This window comes from Epinephelus moara, chromosome 21 (genome assembly GCF_006386435.1).
Source record: "Epinephelus moara isolate mb chromosome 21, YSFRI_EMoa_1.0, whole genome shotgun sequence".
Lineage (NCBI taxonomy): Eukaryota > Metazoa > Chordata > Actinopteri > Perciformes > Serranidae > Epinephelus > Epinephelus moara.
In genome coordinates this window covers 2,865,666-2,890,455 of record NC_065526.1, presented here as the reverse complement: position 1 = coordinate 2,890,455, position 24,790 = coordinate 2,865,666, and the positions used below count along the sequence as shown (strand labels likewise).

Here is a 24,790-nt window from a genome sequence, read left to right as displayed (position 1 = left end):
ACAATAGTGGAGTAAACATACTTACACCGCTGTTATAAGAATGAACTATTTCAAAATGCAAAGTCTTGCTACAACATCTTTTTTTAGTCAGTATGGACTTACACTTCATTATAGTGCAGCAGACTAGTATTACTGTATTATCCTGCTTTTGCTGGATTACACAAATGCAGGGTTTGCCATTCTGGAAATAAACTGTCACTGACTGATGATCAACAAGAATTTGATCATATACAGGCCAGCTCAGACTGACCTCAGTCTGCACAAACAGTGTGCTTAAAACAGCCACAGAGGAGAAACTGTCATGCCAATCATAAATGAGAAGATTTATCTGCCTGAAACCTGAGAGTGAATTGTGAATCAGCTCAGCTCCCTGTATGTATTGCCATATTACTCTCTCTCCCCCTCTCTGTGCTGCTCTCTCTGTGCTGATGGGAGGAGCGCAGCGCAGCTCCTCTCTGTATAAGAAGTGTTGAACGTTCAACAAGGGATTTTACACAGCTACTCAGGAGAAACGAAATGATCTGCCCTGGAGCCGCAGCAAAATGCTGGATGGACACCTACTCCTGGGATGGTTATCGTTCACAGTTATAGTGTATCTTCTCAACTTGCCTGGACCAACCGCAGCATATTTCGGGTAAGGACTTGACAGACACACAGTTATGTCCATGATGCTGCTTTCATTGATTTGATTGGTTCTTGAAATGTAAAGCAGGTAACAACTTTTCTTTGACTCTTTTAAACTCACTGAAAACTTTCTTTAAAATGAGTTTATTCAGCGTGTTTGCACCAAAAACCAAACAATAACTTTGACTTGTTTTCTGAGTTGCTTTGGTTGCTTTACTATCTGCGGGTCACTGAGGTGTCATTTGGCGGCGGTTGCGCAGCGCTCCGCGGCCTCGCAGCTGGTGGCTGCAGCAGCAGGTTGACTGGGCACGATTTGGCCTCACTGAAGCTGCTGACAACTACTTTTTTCTGTGACAAGCAGGGTGAAGGAGTATCTTTGCAACCCCGTAAACACAGCATCTATTATAGGTAGATAGACGCAGGCTCGGAGTAATGTTGGCCGAGGAGAGTTCACCCCATTCTTTCCCTGACAATTGAGCCAGCGCCCACTGTAAAGTAACCCCTGGCACGTTTGAATGGCAGGTAGCGGTCGAGTGATTATTTTGCTGAAACACTTGTAAAATCATATCCTTAGTCGACTCTGAAAACAGCCGCGGAGCGAAAGGTGAGTGTATATGCCTCAGACTCAACAGCTGGTAACAATAAAGCAATCTGACTGACTGAACTGGTGGCCGAAACGTCTGCTCAGCTCGCACAGAAAATTCCCCCCATCCAGCATAAACATCACACAACTCTGGCAGGGTCTTTTTTTCTGCTGCCTCCATCAGCTTTAAAAAACACTTGGAACACGTGTTAGGAAATTAATCTGAAAAATTTAGAGTTTCATGAATCATGTCATATACACAATAATGTTTAATTTAGAAAGAGCACAAGGGTGTATATTTCAAAGTTCCCAGGGAACGCCTTGGATTTTAGGTGTAGCCCACTATGACCTCCACTTCAGAGTGGCTGCTAATGTACTATGTGCCTACTCACATGAACTGCACAGTTTTTTCCCCCCCTGTCTTAGTTACAGAAGAGCATTTACCCTGCAGGGAAGCCAAGGTCGTTCAAATGAGGTCAGCATGTCAGGTGGGAGAGCAGCCATGTTTCACCTGAAGAGTTCCTATCCACAAAGTCCCCATAATCTTCAGAAAAACAACAACAAAATCTACTGAGGTGGCATGTCACGCTAAGCAGAGGCAAGATCTTGGTGCTTTTCAGCAGTATCTACAAATATCTGTGTTGATGGGTGTTGTTAGGGCTCCCCTTGGCTGCAAACAGTGCAGACGTGCACAGAGACAAATGGCTGTAGACTGTGGAGTGATGACACTTGAAGCCTTTCCAGCAGAGTCAAATTTATGATAGGTATGAGTGTTGTGCGGGATCCAGGAGTGTTAGTTGATCTGGGAACTGTTGTGAATCTGCAAGAGAGCACAGGAAGTGTCCCCTAAGGGCACGTTAGACTCGTGTGTTAGACCTGTCGACCTGTAGCAGTGTAGTTCACCTTCTCCTGGATGTATAGGCGAGTCTGAATACGGTATGTTTACATAAAAATGTTGGAAAACTTAAAGAAAAACAGAACTTTTGGTAGTACTGAATCATTTTCTGCATTAACCTGATTGTTGTCATTAACAGTTTTTCACATGTCTGGGTAAATGTTGTTCTCTTGGGTGTTACAAAGTGTTGGCACTCATTTGAATGATGTAAGCATGCTGTATGGCACCTGTAATAGCTCTGTATGATGGAAACATCTAACCCCTATTCAGCAAAACGTCATCATCTGTAATGCACATGCACATATCAAGTACTTTCCCTGTCTGTGTCTTTGGTTTCAGCTCTACAGTTGCATTAGAAGGACAAATGTAACCCTGCTCTCTGTTTCTGTCTCCCTCCCTGTAGCAGTGTCGCCCTTGGCAGGCTTTATGTATTAAAGCTGACGTGCCAAATTGGCACTCACATCAGCCTTAATGGTCCTAATGGTAATGCATATTTACTTATTCAGTTAGCACTTGTTTTCAATTCCCTCTGTCAGTCTGTTCTCTATCTGTGGCCTGTGTAGTGCAGAGAGACATGTGGTATTACGATACTCCAGATTTATTATTCCGCCGCTCGGTGAGGAGGGAATATGAATGAGTGTCAGTGAATGATTTAGCCCTGCAGCTGAGGAACATGAAACACACTGAAAGAGCCTGCACAGGTGACACAGATACAAAATGTGACTGCCCCGTGGCCAGCTTCCCAGAAACTCGACACCGGTGACACTCCGGCACAGTCCTGCTCAGCTTTGACTGTGGGACGCACTAACACAAACCTGTTCAAATAAATATTCCACGAGCACGAGGCATCCTAGGGCCTCTTGAGTACTGATTTACTCAAAATAGAGGGTCAATGTTGCATACCCAATTTCCAGAGTGCGGTGGAGCGTAAGTGTAACATAAACACAATCTCTCCTGCCCATAGTCTGTGCAGTGGAGGGTGGGGTGGGATTCCTGGCGTAGTCAAGCACCCGCTTAAATTGTCATCCTTTGCCACAAGAATGTGAGCACTCATTTTCTCTCCCTCAGCCTGTTGTGGCAGGTGCTGGTTCTGCTAAATCCGTTATCATTAGAGTTCGAATTGGAGATGATCGTTGCGCTTTCCTTACCTGACTTAATAGGTTACAGCACCTTGATGAGATATTGTGTAAACTGTCAGAGCAGGAAGTGATTCGTTTGCTCACTTGACCCTGTCCGGGCTCAGAGGGCTCTCTGAGACGACTGTGTTGGTTTAAATTTGAGTTTTGGTAAAAGGCATGTCATTCTGTGGTCTTGTAAACCGTGCTGAATGCGAGTCCTAACACTGAGTCAAGAGTTTGTTTTTATTTAGTTCATGTGCGACATATACAGGAAGGCTGCCCACAGTCATGCAGCTGGGATTTACCAATCAGAGTAGCACCGCAGCATCCGGAAGAAGCAAATATAGTGCTATTAGTTGCTATTTAATCACTGCGATATACTTAAACACTCTATCATCAGTTGGTTCCTGAAGCAGAGCTGATGCCCTTTCAGATGGTATTATTGTTTTCAGCACTCCATTAGGTGAGGCAGGATGCCAAAAACAACAGGATAACAAATGGGATGTGTGTAAATTTACTGAGGAGGAGTGATTTTTCAGTTTGCTGCTGTGAAAGGTTTTTATCACTGCGCTGAATTAGTTCCTGGTGTGTATCAAACAGCCGTGTGTTTTAAACTTTAAAGGAGCCACATTTCTTTAGCACGGCAAAGAAATGTTACAAGTTGTTTTTTAAGCGGCCCCACGTAAACATTTCCTTTGGTTCCCTCCTCTTTCTCCACTCCCATCTCCTCGGTTTGCCTGCTTCATGTGCGTGCCGGCATCCCTGCAGTGGTTTGTGGGGAGCTGCTGGGTGATTACCACTCATTAGGAGCAGCAGAGTTAGTGTGGGCTCAGGCTGGCGATGCCTGGCAGACAGTGGTGGCGGGCGTCTCATTACCAGGCCTTAAGGACTGATTAGCCCTGACGTGCAGCAGGGCGGGGAGCACCGTTGATAGAGGGATTTCCCAACTTCATAGGATATCCTGTGGCTACAGCCACACCTCAAAGGGTATCACTTTACTGTGAGCCAAGAAGATAGGATTCTCTCAGCACTGGCGCTGTGACCGTGTAGCGTGGTGAGATCACGCAAACCTGGAGGCTTAGATAACAGACCGCATGGCCTCTGAAAAGAGAGAGCTTTGTTTTCTTTATATTTCTGTTTGATACATCCGGATTTGAGCTAAGCTGTGCTTTGCTTTGAGTGCTCTGCTGTATAACATCCCTGTGGAAAGGGCCTGCTATGCCTGTGGATGCCACAGGGTGGTGCGGCGCCTTCTGAGAGCGCAGGATGGTCCTCAATCAGCACTTTGTAACTTTTTGGTGTAACAGTAGGAGAGTGGGAAATGAAATGTGAAAACATCAAATGCACAGGCAGCCAAGTCTGTGTAAAAATAATTCAGGAAAAGAAAACAGTCCTACGTATGCTTAGTTGTGGTCAACCTGCATGACATGTACGAAGTGTCTCTCAGCTCCAGTTTACAGAGGAAAAATCCCCCTCTCAGCACAGAATATCATGTCTTCTCTAAACTAAGTGTTGCTCAGTGTTACTGTTTATTTTACAGGTTGAATCATCAAAAATTGCACCTTTGTTTTGGAGGTTTCAGCGGTGTCCGTAGTGGGTTGTTATGGGGCTCATACTGTATAATAACATGGTTCTTCTGAATATTTTTGAAGATTACATGGTTTGGTAAGGCTTTTAAAATGTGTTTGGCTTGCTCACATCCTAACGACCTACAGTTCTGGTGTCATCGGCATGCCGAGGAGACCGCAGCGAAGACATATTTGATTTTAAAAGGACTGTCCCACCAGTCAGCTGTGCACTTCATTGGTGGATAGTCAGAAGATATGGGGAGGAAACTCCCATTGAAGGAAACTCTCGTTGGTAACGCGTGATGATCTTTGCAGATGGAGCTGGAGACATGGGCAATTTGCAAAACAGGAAAACTAATATAGACTCAAGATACTTTTAGTGGTCAGGCATTGATGAGATGATGCTAGTTAGTGTGACCGCTATGTCCTGTGTTTTCCATCCTTGACCGCAGGCGTTTTCTCTGCTTGGTTTGTGGGGATAGAAGAGACATTGCACTTCACATGTGCCAAGATTAGCAGATTGACAAACCCTCACTTAAGGCTTTGGTCTCCCAGAGAAATTCTCATGTTAAACTTTTTTTTTATGGTCCATTTTAACAATCTAAATCTAAATCTTTCTGAAGCAACCAACATAAAAATCTGCTTTTAATTTCATGCACCTGCTTGAAAGACTAATAATTTCATAAGGGATGAAAGAAAGTTGACCAAACCTTTTCAAAACTGCAGGGTTAGACTTTCACTGCACTTTATCAGTATGTTCATCTTACATAAACACAATCCTATAGAAGCCTGACCTGACATGCACTCAGATACTCCACTCAAAAGTGTGTGTTTGCCAAATGGGTGTTATTGCATAGACTAAGGTTTGCCCCAAAAGGCATATTTATCCATAAAGCCTGAGCATTAGTTTGAGAATGGACACAGTCAGATGTACGCTGACATGAATGGGCCCAGGCATGGCAAACAATCTGTGCTGCAATTAAGCCTGAAGAAGTTTTTGTTTCACGTTGAAAATGGCCCATTTGCATGACTCCCAACTGTCAAGAGTCAAACCTTCTCACTCCAGGCGATAAATGAGCTGTGTGTACATGCACAGAAACTCATGCACTGGGAGTATTTCTCATGTGTAGGCAAATTAATAACACATTCCAACTTTAACTTGGAAATTACTGTTACAACAAGATTAAAAACGATAAGGTGACATATTTGTTTTATGCATTCAGGTTCTGTAGGCTTTTCAGGAAAACATAATCTTTCAGTAGTAAGGAGTAAATAACTGTTAATGAACTCAGCCACTTGAAGGTACCGAGGCATGAATGATTCAAAACAGCGACTGTTTTGTTTTGGATTTTGTGGTTTGACTTTGCATGCTCGGTTTATTCACAGGAGAGCTTTTGCCCAGTGTAACAGGAACCAACAAACCTGACATTTCCACTCTCTGCACACTTTTAAATATCTGCTTTACAGGTCATAGTCAAACTGTTTTTGCTCTCTCACCAAATTACCGTAGTCTGGGTCTTGTGTCAGCATGTGCGAATCGGTGAGAGCCGAGTACGGTATGTGTGCCTGAACGTGTTTGGTGCGTCGGTGCGCTGGTACAGGGCTGCTCTGTGCCATGGTGTAGGCTAGAACAGGGGAGTCATGCGGACACTGCTGCGCGCCCAATCTGTGCCAGTCACACAGTGACTATAACTGAGCTGCTGACCTTAGAAGCCTTGAGTTCTCACATAGCAGTTAAACCTCTTACCATGCCCCACACTCCCATTCCCAAACCCAGGGCCTGTAGACCTACTGCTCAGCTACCAGCGCTCACGGCTGTGGATTAAAAAATTAGGCTGAACAGTAACTTTTTTTATGAATTGAAAGAGAAAGATATTTTTCTGGTGCAACTTTTTGTGTGGAAAAACTGAGTGAAAAGAAAACATGTCTCATGCATCGTGTCATTCACATTTAAAATATCAAGAGAAAACATGCACAGGAACTGACCGGATCAGTCAATTAGTGGGAGTAGTCAGACACGTCCTGGTTGTAAATGACCAGAAGGGACAGCAGATGATATAACGTTGGGTCATATCCTGTTAAGTCATACAAGATATCGGACTTTTCCCCCTCACAGTGTGAACAGCAGTGCTTCTAGATGTTGCATGACATCCCTGCAACGCAGAAAGCCTCATTACTCAACCAATAATGACTTACTAAGTCCCAGGCCAGTACCTCTTTGTTTTCAAAGTCGTTTTGTCATGTTACTGTACTGTGTCAGCCACAGCTTGTTAGGAGTAGTCACAACACCCAGTGCTTTCAACCAGTGACTAATCTTATCTTAGCCTCATACATAATCGTTTACTCTTTCCCCTATTTCTGGTTTTAATGACTTGGGGAATGAACGGTGTCAGTAATGGCTGCTGGGGAGAAAATATCTGAGTTCAGTGCAGGATTTTGTCTTCTTGGAGGTGGACAATAGCCTGGAGACTCCCTGTAGCAGAGAGTCATTCGACACTGATTCATGGTTTCTTCGATTATTCAAGTTTAAGCTGTGGAGCACATTGTCAGCTATAGTTAGAGTGGGCCAGAGGGAGAACACCACACACACTCACATTCCTACAACCTCTGGCATGGCCTGGGCTGTGATACACCAGATGGGACTTGGGCAGGGTGGTCTGAAGTTCATCCAACATTTCTGAGAAAAGCACACACTTTTTTCCCCCCCAAAAGGAGCATTTTAAACACTGAGAGGCAGGAGGAAAAAGTGAAAGAGAGAAAAGGAGATCGGCACTGGCGAGTTTAATTTCCTACAAAAACTCAGTGTTTGATTTGTTAAAAATATGCACAGATTAATCTCAGGTGAGCACGGTAGTTTGTCTTCATGACAGCTCAACAGTTCCAGGACACATGTTCATGTCTGTCATTGTCTTGTGTAGGTTACGTCCATAGACAGCGGTGGTTTTGTCTACGGGAGACTTTGTTTTGAGCCAACAGCTGGACGGAATGATTGGCATTCGTTTAGAGTAATTGACCAGTGGGAATAGGGGAAGTTCGGAGAAGAGGGAAAAAGGAGGAGAAGGAGGAGGGGAGTAAGTTGTGATCTAGGAGGCACCAGACCACACAACCTGCAAGCTCAGGCTGATGGAGAAACTGTGGCTTTTGTGCTTTTTCTGCCTGGGCGCGTTCAGCCACGACTGACTCTCATAGGTGTTGACTTAAGGTAGTAAGTGCCCGTATGCATGTGCACATGGACGCATGCTCACACATGTGTGCATAGTAACGACATACACAAACGTAGCCAGCACCTGTTAGCCTTGTGGAGTGAAGATGATAAACAGACAGTGGCTGGAAGTCGCCACAACATTTTTCTCTTTTCATTATCTCCAAATTTGGGCCATAAATATGTTTGCTTTGCTTGTTGTGGTATAATCAAATATTTTCAATGACTTGTTCAACAGTTGGAAAATATGGATTATTGCAAGTATTTGTAGTATATTTTACACAACGTGAATGTCTGAAGAGGTTGCAAAAATCTTTCTGATAAGTAAAAAACATTTAAATTGGCGGAGTTTTGAGAGCTGGAATTAAAAAACACCCCAACACAAAACAGAAAAACAGCTTTAATAACGATTCCATAAATTAGTTTTTTTCAAGCGTTGTAATAAAGGGGATTTTTTACAGTTGAAAAACAAACTCAGTACTCTCTGTTGGACAAAAGTGACCCCGTCCCTAAATTACCTCAGACATATCTTTGGCATCTCTTTGCTTCACTTTCTTGTTTTCATGTTCTAATATATCTGCGATAAGATAAAACTGGCCGATATATCATCCTGTTTAATGCTCCAGCTGTGACCAGTGATTGTTTTTATTACCAACTGATTACTTTTCAAGTTATGTGATGTTCATTATTTTCCTTCAGATTGATTTTCGTTGTCTGAACAAGAGTCCAAAACCCACAGACACTCACTTTACAATTATTTACAACAGAGAACAGCAGCAAATCTTTATATTTTTTAAAAGCTGGAAGCAGTGATTCATTCATTGTGTGAGGAATTGTTTAATATTTGTGTGGACTGCTTCAGCCTCCTGAGATTAATCTATACCACATGGACTGAGCCGCCTTTGTTTATATATGGTTGTGTGAGTATATGAATGACACCAGCAGTTACAAAGCTATGTATGTTTGTACCCGACAGAGCAGGCACCTCAATAGGTAAAGACAGTTAAAGTAAGAGATATAATTTGTTTGCTGCTATCTAAGAGTTTATTATATCTCCTTAACTATTGACATACCAAACGAGCAGAGAGCAGAATCACTTCCAGGCCTGTAATGTAAAGCCAGAGAGGCAGCGTTGATGGCGAAGTCTAGTGCTGGTCAATGATTTCCTCGAGGGATCGACACTGAGGCTCCACGGTGTGAAACGATCCGTTTTCACTGAACCCGCTGCGTTGGAAAATGTATATAAAGTAAATGTCACGGGCAATGGGAGGTGCTGACAGGTAGAGAGAAAGGACTAAACAAACTCCGGTTTAACTAAGTGAAAGACAGTGGAGGAGGAGGAGGCGCGGCGTAGCAGTGGGTCAGTGGTGTCTGCGAAGAGTGTGTAGAGGCAAGTGTGTGAATGGAAAAAGCAAAGCTGAGCAAACATCAGCAAGAATCCCACCTCACGTAGGATAATAATGAGTTTTATATGTTGGTGTTATATTCCACGTGTAATTGGTGTTGCTGTGCCAACACCTCAAACAACACCTCAAACAAAAACACCTACAGAAATGGTCCATGATGTGAAAACACAGACTTACATGTTCTGAGTTTGTAATTCAGTGCGGCGGAGATACTGTGTAGGTCCCTGAGGTTCACCTACTGTTTGAATAATGTGTATGTTTAGTGATAAGAAATTGCGGTTTGCATTTGTCACTACCTTTTAATAAAGCTGTAACCAGCAGCCTTATTAATGGGAATAGAAAATGAACTTTATAGATCAGTTGTCATGTGACCAGTGTGAGAAGTTTTATTTCATATTTTGTATTTGTGTTGTCATAAGTGTTGTACAGCTGAGAAGGTTAGCTGATAAATGGAAAAGCCAATCAACAGAAAATTAATGGGCAATAATTTTAAAAAAAGATTCATCATTAACACATTTTTCATGCAATAACACCCCGAATTTGGACGTCACCATGGGCTCTTTCACAGTTTACTGACATTTCATAAACCAAACATTAATTGAATAATGGAGAAAATTATCTGCAGATTCAATCAGTGAATGAAGATCTTCGGATGCAGCCAGTCAGTAAGTTGCTACTAAATGGATTTCGGTCCAGATCCAATGCAGCCTGTTCTCATTCCCTGGTCGTCAGATACCAATGCTTTGTCCAACACATTCTCACTCCGACCTTGTCACCTATCAAAGCTCATGGTCATGGGTCTTCCATGTTAAGATAAGATGTTAAAGGTGCCCTGGGTGCCTTCGTTGTTGATGCTCTGGGACACCGTGTCAAGTTATGCCTGTTATGTCTTCTCTCAAAAATACACTTCCGGATTTCACAGGAAATTTACCATTTACATACAGTCTCTCTCAAAATAAACGCACTACGTCAGCACAACAACGCAAATTCATGTTTTTTTTTCCTCCATCAACTAACGCACGTGGTTAGGTTTAAGAAAAAACAGCATAACTAACGCACGTGGTTAGGTTTAAGAAAAAACAGCATGGTTTGGCTTTATAATCTTACGGGACACCGCTCTCCCGGGTGAAGATCAGTCTTTGTTGGGCCCATCCACCCTACTCGGACACCGCTCTCCCGGGTGAAGATCAGTCTTTGTTGGGCCCATCCACCCTACTCGCCTCAACTTTCGTTACTGTCTCACCATGTTTCACCCTAAACTATAACGGCAACTGGCTGTGTATCACGCACACATTAAAGGACAGCTTTTTCGTCAGTGTCTGACGCAGCAAGTCATTGCCCAAGTGCCAGGCTGCTTTGTCACGCCCCTTGGAGTGTGACCCTCTAGCGTCTTTATGAGATGCACCAGGCTTTCAGCTAACTCCAGTGTGAATCCATACACAGCAATACTTGATGCTGAGAGCTGGTGTAATGGATGGGTCAAACAAAACAAGACTTACACCCAGGAGACCAATTTGTGTCCCATCATGTGAAACCAAAAGTCAGGGTGTTGTAGCGTAATGTAACGTTACATTACGGTCATTGCGCACTGACGTAAGAAGCTTACTTATTTTGGCCCTAAACATGATGTTTTTTCTAAACTTCTAGTTTTGTCGCCTAAACCTAACAGTAAATATTTGACAACATAACCCACGTGTTACAGTTTGTTTCAACTGTGCGTAACATAGATATGCTGAAGGGCGTCTGTGCATCACTATCAGACACCAGTGGGTGAGATGTGATGTGTTTGATGACCTGGGAATGTAGAAGGAAAGTGGTAATATGGTTCGATCAGACAAAGAGATTTTCCACAGACTGAAAAAGTTTTTATTAATAGCCTGTAAAGCTTTAGTACACAGTTTATTAACCCTCAATATAGCCATTAAATATGATTGTTAAACCCTTCATAAAATAGTCCATCATTAGAAAGTGATGCCCAGTATTTTTATAAAATAACTGAGCTTCACTAAGTTGTCAGAGATGGCGTGGTTGTTTTTCAATTTTCCTCATAAAAGAGGTCATCGTTATGGGAAAACACACAACTGACTTCCTTTTGACCGAAGATTTCAAGTTCACATCGGTAATGATTTTTGTGATTCAGCCACTGCGCTGTTTTCCAGTTCTCCTTTCCTCTAAGTGAGTTGAATGAGTTCACTCTTCGCAAACAGCAGAGTGATATTTTCTTTTTTCTTTTTTTTTTGCAGATCACCATATTGGAATGTGTGACCCTTTTGTGTGACAGCAGGGGTCACAGTCCTGCATCCAGGGAAAATATTATCTTTAATTTCCAGCAAAGTTGAATCAAAGACGAATGATTGACATGAAATGCTTTTAATCTTAAAAGATATCCAAAAAGTGCATCTATCAGTAGACAGGCGAGATGGAATCAGTGTACATCTGTGATACTATTTGACTATTCTCTGGTCTGCCGCAGAGTGGAAACACGCACAAGAGCGAGCCCTGGCCAGTAGTTTCTTCTCTGGAGACGTAAAGTGTTTCTCCGCTCTCAAATCTCTCCTCTCCACGCTTTGCCTCCGGGCTGTCTTTGTAACTAGCTAGAAATATGCCTTTGTGTAAAAAAGCCGCAGAGACAGTAGCGCTGAGATCAGTGTCATGTCATCTTTGGACTCCCTCCAGCGCTGCTCAGACCATCTTTTTGTCTCAGACAGGCAGACGTCACACAGACAGTTGAGGCCTGTCACTCTAATGGTGTCTTGTTTTGGCAGGCTTGTGGGCTTTTGGAAGATTTGACGCTGATACGTGTTACTATGCATGCCTTCCTGAGGAATGTGCACGTCATGTTGGTGGTATTGAGTAAATTAAGACCACCGTTTGTTGTTGGATCATATTGCTAAGTTTCAGTTTCCATAATATTTGCTTGTTTTTTAAGTTGCAGACATATTCAGCAGTAAAGCTTCCTGTTGTGGTGTGAATTTGAGACATATCTTGAATTCTCATGATTTTTTATTCCCCTCTGGTGTTTCAAATGGACTTAAGCAGGTACTCCACGTGGCGCCATCATTCAATCCCTGACTGCCTGCTTGCCATAGAAATGTTGTGGAACGGTTGTCAGTCATATGTAACACACCGGGTCAGCTGGAATTGTTTGTTTTGGCACTCTGAACACGTTTCCCTGGCATTGTTCGTTGGGTGTATTTTAACAAAGCATGAGGCAAATAAGAGGAAAATGTTATTCACAGCGAGACAGTCCTCGTGCATCGTGCATGCTTCGCTCTGTACGCCTCAAACCATACATTTTTTTACTCTCTAAGTGTGTTGGGAGAGCAATCTCTGTCAAGACACAGCTTGCCAGGTTTCCATTTGAAAATTCATAGCTGTCAGACAAGTTAGGGAAAGGCAAACACACTTTGTAAAAAGGAAACCATTTGACCCAATCTGAAAGCAAATCCCAACGCCTCCTTTTTGATTTGACTGCTCGGATTTTCAACCAGGCCGTGAATGCATCGTAAAGACAATATCGTATAGCATATGTGAGCTATTAAGTCCATTGGTATGAAACTGAGGACCCGGGGGGAAACGTTTCAGTCAGTTATTGGACTTATTAAAACAAATCTGTTGTTCAAGAACTCCTGTGACCTTCTGCTTGAGGCTGAATGAATATGAGTGGTGACAGAATCGTCTCTGAAAAACAGTAATGAAGTCAAAAATGTAAGTAATGTAGATCACCGGTCAACACTTCTGCTCCATTAACCAAACCGGTGTGGACATCCAACAGGTGCTCTGCACCTTTACAACAATATTGTGGAATCATTTTTTACACTGCATGGTTAAATACAGCCATGTGGCAGGTTTGCTGTGGTTACTCTTGGTTGGATTTCTTTTGATTTATTTGGCTGTGTGGACTTCTCACACACTTCTCGTCACACTTGAGGAAAAGTACAGATATCTTACCAGGAAATGACTTTGGTAGAGGTTAAAGTCACCTATTAGAATACTACATGAGTGAAAGTCTTAAAGTAGCTGATATCTATATCTGATATAAGTATTGGAATTTAAAGTACAAGTGGATGTCGTTAATGGAAAAAGCATGTTCAGAATTGTGTTTATTTTTTCCTTAAATATACACCACCTTAAAAAGGGAGGCTTACACTTCTTTACAACTTAAAAGCTTTAAAGAACATTTGTGACACGCTGCAGTGAAGCAATCACCGTACAGTCATCTGAAAAAAATCTTTATCTCCTTGAGTCATTACTCACCCTCTCTGCTGTGGGACTTTCTGCTTCCATCATGAAGTCAGTCTCATCAACAAGTGGAATTGTACTCATGTAGTTGCGAATGTGTTGCATGTGACTGGAAATCAAAAATTATTTGCAGCTTCAAGAGCACTTGTCTGCACTTACGTGATTAACTTATGATCTGACATGCAAGCTAGGACTACTGATCTGCCTAGCTTTCCAGTTTTATTTTGTTGTAATGAAGTAACAAAAAAGATTTGGGGAAATGTGAGTGAAAGTATTTATTTAGTAAATGTAGTAGAGTAAAAATTAAAGTTAACGCAAATATAAAAAGTCAAATTAAAGTACAAATACTCCAAAAAGTTGTCAGACACCAACAACAAAAAAGCTGTTATAGTTTAACGTTGCTCTGTGGCATCAGGGGGAAATGTGGCAAGAGTCAGAGTAGGGCGGGTGGATTGTTCACATCGACTTTCAACCAGGAGAGCAGTGTTCGCGTCCCATAAGATTAGAAAGCTAAACCCTGCTCTTTTTTCCTAAACCTATCCACGTGCGTTTGTTGTTGGAGGACAAAAAATGTCAATTTGTATTGTTGTACTGACGTATTGCCTTTATTTTGAAAGAAACTGTATGTAAATTGTGCATTTCCTGCAAAAACTGAAGTGTATTTTGAAAGTAGACAATGCATGTAACAGGCAGAACTTGACACGGCGTCCCAGAACGTCAACAACCAACACACACAGGGTACTTTTCATGCCGTGTCTGGATGTGAAAGATCCATGACCAAAAGCTGATAAGTGATGAAGTTGGAGTAAGAATGTGTTGCATCAGTTGAGACACAAAGATTAAAATTGAAGATTTCCGTCATCAGTGAAAATAGTAGAAGTATTAGGTGAGGTGTCAACCAGTGCACAAAAGTGTCCTGAGTCCGTCTGCAAAGTCACGTTGGCCAGAAGATTTGTGCTTTTGTGAGTTCTGTAAATCCATTTATTCTTCAGTTTCACTTTAAGGGTGTAAAGGAGGCCAGCAATTCCACATAATGAACAACTATGGTGCCAATCCTGTCAGTTGGTGTGACCAAAATGGTCACAGGCTGACAGTCATGTCCCCTGTGTGTGTTTATGAAAGTAATGCTCTGCTCTCCCCATCACAACCTCAGAACGCTGGTCGTCGGTTTTGCCAGCTATGTGGCAGTCCCCGCTTTGTGTGTTTTATATACGCTTCCCTTAAATAAACTGACGAAAAGGAGTGTGAGTCTACCACATGTTCTCCATACCATGTTTAGAACTGAAACTTCTGCTTGTTATATTTCAAATGAATCACAGCTTTAAGATCCTGAAAACTGGGCTTCTATAATGAATCCTGTGATGTGTGATCATGTTTAAATCTATACAGTGCTGCTGTGAGTGACCCCCCCCCTCAGGATATAATATAAATATTAAACCAAGTATCCGCTGGCTACTGTTTCACATGCATGTTGAATGACTGTAACGTTCACCGCATGCCATTGTTTAAAATATGTCTCCATACCAGCTGAATGCTTTCTTGCTTAAGCAAATTATAAGATCAATCACAGATTCTCAACTCTGTAGCGCCGCCGGTTCTGTGTTCTGTCTCTAAAACAGGGACAAAACGGTGTCAGGAACTTCTTTTGAAAAGAACTCTTCCACCTCTGCAGAGAGTTTGCTCTCTACACAGACACGCCTGCGCTGGAGGTTGATCTCAATCTCCAGCAAATGTTGAATTCCCCTGAACATTAACCACTGAACAGCTGAATTCATTTGAACATTAACCAAACTTTTGAGCATTATATGCCCCAGCTGTGCTTCCTGTGCTGTTTATGTAGTATATCTTTGCAACTCTTATTGTTTATCCAGGAAGGTCGGCATCCTGCACTTTATTGGAACCTTTATCAAGATGAATCCGCTCCCTCCCTGTGCGCTGTTTTAACTGACCTGAGTGCGTCTGTGATCTTTCCCTCTAGGTTGACAGGTAATGAACCGTTGTCTATCCTGCCACTGAACTCTTTACCAGAGGAGAACGTGGGCAGGGCCCACTACAAGCTGTGCGACCGGCTCAAACTGGAAAAGAAGCAGCGCAGGATGTGCAGACGAGACCCGGGCGTGGCGGAGACCCTGAGAGAGGCCATCACCATGAGCGCCCTAGAATGCCAGTATCAATTCCGCTTTGAGAGGTGGAACTGCACCTTAGAGGGCCGACACCGAGCCAACATACTAAAAAGAGGTACAGTCTTTTCTTTTCCTTATGAACTCTCAAAACAAACCTTGTATCTCTCAAATATTTCACACTGAGGAAGGCAACTGAAACATCCGTACATTTTACTACCCTGTGTTTAAAGGAGCTGTGTACGACTTTCTTAGCGTTAATATAGCGGCAAATAACTATTTGCTGTGCAAAGATATGGTGGTATAATGGCGTCCTGAGCAGAGAATGAAGTCACGCTCCCTGTGTGTGTGCTGTAATCCAAGCTTCTCTGTTAGTTGTTGTGATGGATGGTCCAGCGATGTGTGCATGTTAGTGCATGTGTGTATCCCACTGGCTAGCATATCACCGCCACTCTAAACTGTGCTCATATGGCGGTTTCCACTGATGATGCCATCCTGACAGTCACAGAAGTGTAGCAGCCACCCACCGGTTCCCCCCCAGGTTAAAGTTAGCTCTGTCAGCACTGTTGCCGCTGTCAGTGCTGTTGGCGCTGGTAGCAACGTTAGCTGCTAGCTGCTGGCTCATTTGCCATTATCAGACTCTGAATCGTAGATATGTCCTAAATGTCGCACAGAGCTTCTTTAAACGTAGGAAATAAAAAATAGAATTAAAAGAGCTTAAAACTCCTTTACATACGCTAGATTTTCCTGCCTCTCATCTGTCACTCTCCACTGCTCTTTCCCAGGATTTAAAGAGACAGCCTTCTTGTATGCCATCTCCTCGGCGGGCCTGACCCACGCAATGGCCAAAGCTTGCAGCGCGGGACGCATGGAGCGCTGCACGTGTGACGAAGCCCCGGACCTGGAGAACCGCAAGGCGTGGCAGTGGGGAGGCTGTGGAGACAACCTCAAATACGCCAACAAGTTTGTCAAGGACTTCCTGGGCAAACGCTCCAACAAGGACCTGCGCGCACGCGTGGACATGCACAACACAAATGTGGGCATGAAGGTAAGACTGAGAAGATGGAGGTGGTTTATTAAGGGGCGCACACTGACTTTACGCATCAAAGTCATTTTACTAGTAATGGGGAATAATACTCGGCGCAGCCTAGACAATGATTTAAATGACATCTCTTTCACTTAAACTGCTCGAGTAGATATTTTTGTATCATCAATGAATCTAATTTACATGAGCAATTTGAAAAGGCTGCAGTTTCCCTCTGCCCTATGGAGAGTTTTTTTTAATTGTTTTGGTTTGTCGTGAACAATGTGGAAGGTTTACCAAGCAGAAAGCACAAGATACTATCAAGTTGCACTATGGGAAGTGTAGGACGCAGTATTTATGGAGCTTGACCCATCCTAGGGACAAAAAGTCTAAATATCTCAGGCACGGCTGCATCGATTTTCACCGTTCTCGCTTTAATATGACTCTTGCGAGTGCCAAAAGGTCATGGAAGTGCAGCACTGAATTATTGGAAGTCTCTATCTTTCAGCATTCACTCCTCCATAGATTATCATGCTCATCTGTGACTTTGACAGCAACAGTATTTTCCAAGCTCATAATTAAACTGTGACTTAGTGACTCAGTGATGTTACATTTTAGGGAGTTAAATTCAAAGAAAAGGATAAGTAAATTAAACAATAATTTTAAAGCAGTATCTTTACGCCAACTGTCGCTGTAATTTGCCTTTTATCAAAGTAATAAGTTCAACCAGGACACGCTCATAAAGAGAACAGAGTTCATTTGGAGTCACAGACAGTATTTAAACAGAAATGTTGGCTAATTGCTCCCATGGATCAGTTAAACTGTGGGAAAGCTGTGATAATATAATACAGACTGAGATCTGTGCAATTATGTCGACAAACAGCAGCTTGAAGTGCCAAGTCATTGTGCGCCTTATCCCGGATATACTGTACTACCATATCTTTGGTTTTGCTTTTGTAATGCTGGAGTTTAAACATTACAGCGCTGGTAAATGACTGCTGTCCAAGACAAAACATGCTGTCCAAATATACGGTTAAGAATGACCAGAGAGGAATTTCATATGACCAGAGAGAATGATATTGATAGAGTTATACATGGGGAAGCTTGGGAGAGTGAATTACTGACAACACAGTGTAGAGTTTCAGGCATCTCCGAGAAATCTGAAGGGAAAAAAAGAAACCTAAACTGATTAAAGTAATTGCCACTGTAAATTTGGTGAAATCTGAAAGTGCTCATTAGTCAATATTTGGTTTTCTCTCCCAGATTAGATAGGCAGCGACTCACATTTGTGCTCTGGCACAATTCAGCAATTGTTTGTGGTGAGCAAATATGGGGTTTTCATCTTGGAAGTGTTTTTAATAGTAAAATAAAAAAGAGGGAATGGTCTTAATCTGTCAAGCCAAAGCAAACTGAAGGTCTGGAATCTGTTGCTTTTACTCGGCTTTTCTCATATTGTAGCCATTTTCATTTTGGTTTCAAAATGAATTATAGCAGAGGCACACTTCCCAAATGTTAGCAGACACAAAACTCTCCCAAAAGACCAATGCAGGCTCTTCCTTTTCAGCTTGGCTCTCCAAAATCCAATCTCTCCAGAGATTTCATTTGTGATAAAAGATTTACAACATTGTTTTTGCTCTTTTTTTTTTTTTTGTGTGTGTGTGTGTGATTTGCACATGTAGTGAGGTACACCGCAGTCGTTCGGGATGAATTCCCACACGGAGGACAGAGCTGGAATGTGCTAGCCTCGGCATCCCCCCGACATTTAAAAGCTGACCTATCAAATTTTCTTGACCTGCTGGTGTGATGAATATGCACTTCCTGTTCCCCGATCTCTTTCACAGTCTGAGAAAAGAACTGTAGATGCTATCCAAACTCCATCTAAGACAATGTGTTATTGTCATTGATTTTCGCATACACACTGCTTTTACTCCGCGGTTGATGCTGAAGTGAACTTTGGCTGACTGCGATGAGGTCAAGTAGCGTTAAATAAACGTGTCTGTGGTCACTTTTGCTGACGACCTCCGTGTTTCACTTGCAATTATGTATGATTTTACATAGAGAGGACCGTCTTTATTATTGTCTCTCTCTTTTCAACCGTTTGCACGACTTATTCTCTAGATAATGACATAATTACAACACTAGAACTTTGGGCTGATCAGCTGTGGGTTTAGAAAACACAGGTACAGTAGAAGGATAAGAATAGTGCTCAGCTTCTACAGGTCTCCTTTTTCCCATGGCTGTCTGGATGGATTATGTATCTGAAAGCACCTCTCTTAGCAATATCCTCCCCTCACTTATCATAATAACAGTTATTGAGTTTGATCAAAATGTCATCCATGGTTATCATAACAAAATCAATCCTCCCACCAACTGATATTCTCTTAGTCTTTCATATGAAGGCTTAGACAAAGTGTAACAGTGTTCTCCTTTTGAATTACGCTAATCATAGTTTACATGCAATATGTCAAGCCTCTGTTTATCCCTTTTATTGTGATATCAAAAAGGAACAGTGAATGTAATAATCTTCCATGTTGTCCCTACATTCCTCCCAAACCACTGCCCTCCACCCTCACCGTCTGATTATGAGCATGTTTGGGTAATTTGGCTCTTTGAAAAGCTGCTTACTAAACAAAGGCTCATGAAATGACACAGCTTTCATCACATTCCTTTAATGTTTCGTGTCAGTTAACAATATTTCATTGTCTCCGAACAAGGTAATCAAGGCCGGAGTGGAGACCACTTGCAAATGCCACGGCGTCTCCGGCTCCTGCACCGTCCAGACCTGCTGGAGGCAGCTCCTGCCCTTCCACGAGATCGGCAAGCAGCTGAAGCAGCGCTACGAGACCTCCATTAAGGTCGGCAGCTCCACCAACGAGGCCACGGGGGAGGGAGAGATCTCCACAGGGCGGAGCCAACAGCAGCAGCAGCAGCAGCAACAACAGCAGCAGCAGCAGCAGCAGCAGCCCCTGCCTGGCCTGAACGATCAGATCCCTCGCACTATGGACTTGCTCCACATCGAGGACTCGCCCAGTTTCTGTAGACCCAGCAAGTACTCGTCGGGCACGGCGGCCCGCAAGTGCTACAAGGACAAGAACTGCGACGCTATCTGCTGCGGGCGAGGCCACAACACTCAAAGTAGAGAGGTGACCCGGCCCTGCCAGTGCCAGGTGCGCTGGTGCTGCTACGTCGAATGCAAGCAGTGCACACAGAGAGAAGAGGTCTATACCTGCAAAGGGTAAACCCTGTCAGCCCCTGCGGTCAGTGGAGCAAGTGAAAGATGGTTGTGTTGAAGAGGAGTGGCTGTTATGTTCTCAAATAAGGTTTTGCTTCCACTGTCGGAACAGTGTTCTGCAAACAAAAGAGGAGTGAGCCGATGGAGAAGCAATAAGCACTTTGAGGGATTTCTGTGGGTTGGGTTTCAGAGGTCCTGTGGCCCCTGTGTGTGTCTGGGGTTTGCAGATCCATAAAAACCTTCTCAGACAACTGGGTCAACATCTCAAGCCTTTTTCTTGTCTTTTTTTATCACGGCTTTGCCTTGAAGAGAGAAGCTTTTATTTTCCTATTCAAAAATCAAATTTTTTCAGAGATTAGCGTCCAGTCAATAAGGATCCAACACAAGGACAGTAACACCAACAGACTGGTTTCTGGGGTCTATCCCAAAGAAGAATGGTGTGTGTGTGTGTGTTTGTCAATCTTTACATGTGTGTGTTTGTACGTGAGCATGTGATAGATAGTTGGGGGGGTGGGGGTTTCAAATGACGACTTTTATGGCAATGAAAACCATATTCAGAGACTGCTAAAAAAAAAAAAAGACAGGGTGTAAGATTTACTCTACACGCACATATTTACACTCACACACATTGTGTGTTTGCATATGTATGTAAATAAATTCAGTTATATTGTAATGATATTATACAAGCCACTTATCTAACTATGTTAAAACAAACCACTAACCACACAAATGTTTTGTTGTTTGTGTGCTCTCGCTCGTTTTTCTTCTTGATTCATGTCGACGAGGCCCTTTGGAAAGCAGCACACTTGTGTCCGTTGTCTTGCTGTGGATAATTTATAGATCCTTTGGGACTACTCCTTCACAGGGAGAAAAATAAGATCTCTTTTCTTTAATAATATAATATGAAGCTGTTAGTAAATGCATTAACAGAAAATAACTAAACCAGTCAGTTTAGGCTATTCTCGGCCTTGAGCGAACCAGTGTTCAGGGAATAACTTAAACCACTATAACTAGTATTTGGATAAAATAGGAGAGGAAAAGTGCAAATACAAATAATATCCAAGTTGGAGATGACAGTGGCCTTGTTAGTACAGCCAACATCATTGCAACAGGTGATCACTTGACCAGCAAACGGTCCACGTGTGACTCACATCAGAAATTGTTGAGCTCCGCAGAGCTTAAATCTATTTTTTTTTTGTTTGTTTAACTTTTAATACTTTGAAGTTGTAAAGAAAACTGTGGAGAACTGGAGGAATGTAGCCCCCTACCATTTCACATCCTTCTTTCCTCTTCAGCTGCCATGATTTGATTGAGCCATATTCAACACATGGAGACGGTCAGTCCAAACAGTATGGGGCGACCGAGACAGAAATCTAACTTGACGTGTCTGCAGAGTTGCTCAAGTGAAGATGAATGCGCAAGTCTCATAGCTAATATAAATATATTTTATAAGACTAATATTTGTGTAATGTTCGGCAAATTGATGTCTGAATGCAAACACTGGGGTTTTGCATGTCAGAAGTCAGTGAAATTGTTCAATTGTTGCTCGGCACAACAGTGACACAGTTGACACACACACCCTGCCATGCAACTACGGTGACAGTTTAAAGGAACAGTTAGGCGGTTTGTGAAATACTCATTCACTTTCTTCAGTTATATGGTTTATACCGCTCCAATGTTTGAGGCTACAGCTAGAACAGTTAGCTTAGCATAAAGACTGGAAACACAAGATAAAACATGCTAATCAACAGAGATGTAGACTCGAGTCACATATTTGACGACTTTAAACTCAACTTGAAAATCAAATGACAAAATAAAAAAAGACTTGCGGCCTGACTTGGACTATAACACCTATGACCCTCATGATTTGGACTTTAGCCTTTTGACTTGAAAATACCTCATAATTTCCCCCCAAGCCCAAAGATTTAAAAGAAACCAACAAATTAATTAATTTCCCATCATTTACTGAATCAACTAATGCTAGCGCTGTTCATTCCCAGCAAGTTGATGCTTGAATTTCCCACATTCACTTTGTTTGAACCAATCTGACTGTATCCAAATCAAGTTGCAGGAAAGAACCATGAGGAACTAACAGTTCTGCAAAGTTGTGGGTCTAAAATAACAGATCAAATGTCAAATGTATAACTACTCATTACATTTGGTGAACACATTATGACTTGCTCGGGACTTGACTCACGAAATTTAGAGCTTGGGACTTCCCAGTCTTGACTTTGGACTTGCCACTCTTAACCAGTGAGATTTAAGGCCCAGACACACACCAAACCGTTGCCTCACGTTGCACATGAACACTTTGCAAAGACTAAAGCCAACGGCCAACTGGCATGTATGTTCTGCACCTACTTGAGAGGAAGTAACTCTCCATACCAGCAGACGTCTGTGGCCTGTATTCCTCATTGAAAAGGGGAGCTGGAAGACCGTCTTACGCTAGTCAGCTAGTTAGCACATTAACAACGCAATCTAAGCATATTTACCGCGTGCAAGTGAACAATAACAGCAACATAACAGTGGCTAAAGAAAAATAATCTTACCTTATTTAAGTTTGATTTGGTCTCACTCCCCTGATTTAAGCTGTTTTTTTTTTAACTTTCCTGAATTCTGTTTCTACTCTTGTGCGCTAAGCTGAACCGCCAATCAGAGTGATTTCACTCCATCATCGCTGATTCGGCTAAATAAAAAGCTGACAGGGGCCGACAAGGGGCAAAAGCGCGGGACATGCCACACCGATGAAGGCAACAGACGCTCACCAACATCTACTATGGTGTGTCAGGGCCTTTAGAGTTGCAATCCTAGCTGCTTCCCCGTTTCCAGTATTTATGCTAAGCTAACTGGCTGCTGGCTGTAGTTTCATATTTACCCGACAGATATGGGAGTGGTACTGATCTTCTCATCCAACTCTTGGCAAGAAAGTGAATAAGCCCATTGCCCAAAATGTCAGACTTTTGCTTTGAGACATAACCATGAAATCAAAGGTTTAATTTTCTGACAAATGCCTCTGAACACACAAACAATGCAGACAATCATATTTCATTGTATTCTCAGCTCGTAGCCTCTGGGAACATTATGTTATATACTATAAGATATGCCTTGTTTTAGATGGGTGTGAATTAACTACTGAGTGAGGGACCCAGCTTTGTATTATAGCGCCATTCACGCACTGAAGCCCAAAAGCCCTTTAAAGTATTTTAAGATCTGTATTTATGGATACAGTGCAGTGCAGATTTTTTTTCTATTAAATTGTAAATAGCAAAGGTTTCTTCTCCTGTGGTATAGAGACAAAAGTGAGGCACATGTTCAACTCTCACAAGCAACTGAAACAGAAATTGGTAGCAGTACGAAACGCAAGAGACATTTGTAGAAACAGCGCGCAGCTGTTGAACAAGACGGTTACAGATTGTAATCAGCGATGCAGCACCATGCCAGACGTCCTTAAAAGTGGCTTTTACCTTTTAACAGATGGTTTATACTTCAAAGATGATTATCACTATATTTGAAATTAAAGCACCGTCCTCGACAGCAGTATCATGCTTTAGGAGGGGAGCCTTGCATGGGTTATTTGTCCTGAGGAGATGAATTCCAAGCATTTTGATATGAGAAGGCATGCCAAATAAAGACTGGTCAAAACATATACATAGAACTTTGCACGCTACATGGAAACCATAATAGCTATGCTGAGACCTGAAGCATAAATGCCTGCTTCCCACAGCTTTCGGTGTGTGCGTTCTCCACACACACACACACACACACACTCCTCGGCCCAAACTCACTGAGGTTCTCTACTATTGAGTAGATTCAAAACAGGCATGACAGGAATACCAAATGCACAGCGAGTGCATTTTTGTTTGTTTATAGATTGTACATAGGCCTAAAAATTTCTCCCAAGACGGAGGAGCATGATGCAGCAGCCAGTCGGTTTTCAGATGTCACAGTCAGTCCATATTTTCAAATCCAAAACTCTGCACTGTTTAGTCGTCAGTGGATCATGTACAAAATTCTGTTTTGTAGAAAAAAAATAAAAGATAAATTATTTTTAAATATATTATGAGCATGTGTTTAGTGTAAATAACGTCAAAGTCTAAATTGATTTTATATCCTGTATTTTTTACTCTGTTTTTTTCTTTTGGGTGTTTGTTCCTTTTTTGGGGTGGAGGCTTCGAGAAGCAGTGTATACTTTAAGCATATTTCATTTCATATCTCACAGTTCGCTGTTATCTAAGCACTAACAAATCCTAACAAATTTAGAATCAACTCACCTTTAGCTGTCTTTTACTCGTGCACGATCATGACACATTTTTGCGAGTATTCAAACAAAATCACAGTCATCAACCATATTTTTTTTATAGGATTTGATCTGTTTGTATAATCGACTCTTTCTGTGAAAAGACTTTGTAATGTTGGTTATCACCATATGATGCGGTATAAACTCATGATTGCATCAGCGTGGTCTAGTTTATACTCTTTGGATCACTTTACATGTACATGTACTTTTTGTTAGGATTTGTGCTGTGCTTGTAAAACAAAGACAAAACACATCAACCATGTATTGCCCTTTGTGATGATACTACACCAACAAAGCTTTGTCCATGTTCACTTATTCATGTCTTATGGGAACCCTAAATTATTTTCCTCTACCTCATGTGTATAGCTTGTAGGTATAAACAGATCACAAATGACTGGTAAGAATGTATTTAAGTTATTTAACATCTTTGTATAACAAAGGCGAAAAAAATCTGAAATAATAAATGAATTTTTAAATTA

At 42.2% G+C, this 24,790-nt stretch overlaps 1 protein-coding gene across 1 annotated transcript; it reads left to right on the top strand.

Annotated features, from left to right (window-relative positions):
• The first annotated feature begins 497 nt into the window (after window positions 1–497).
• Window positions 498–24,790, top strand: wnt9a (wingless-type MMTV integration site family, member 9A). The gene is made up of 4 exons (XM_050074969.1): window positions 498–634; window positions 15,617–15,876; window positions 16,544–16,806; window positions 19,497–24,790. The coding sequence occupies exons 1-4, from the start codon at window positions 543–545 to the stop codon at window positions 20,019–20,021; spliced, it is 1,140 nt and encodes a 379-aa protein (XP_049930926.1). The 5' UTR covers window positions 498–542; the 3' UTR covers window positions 20,022–24,790.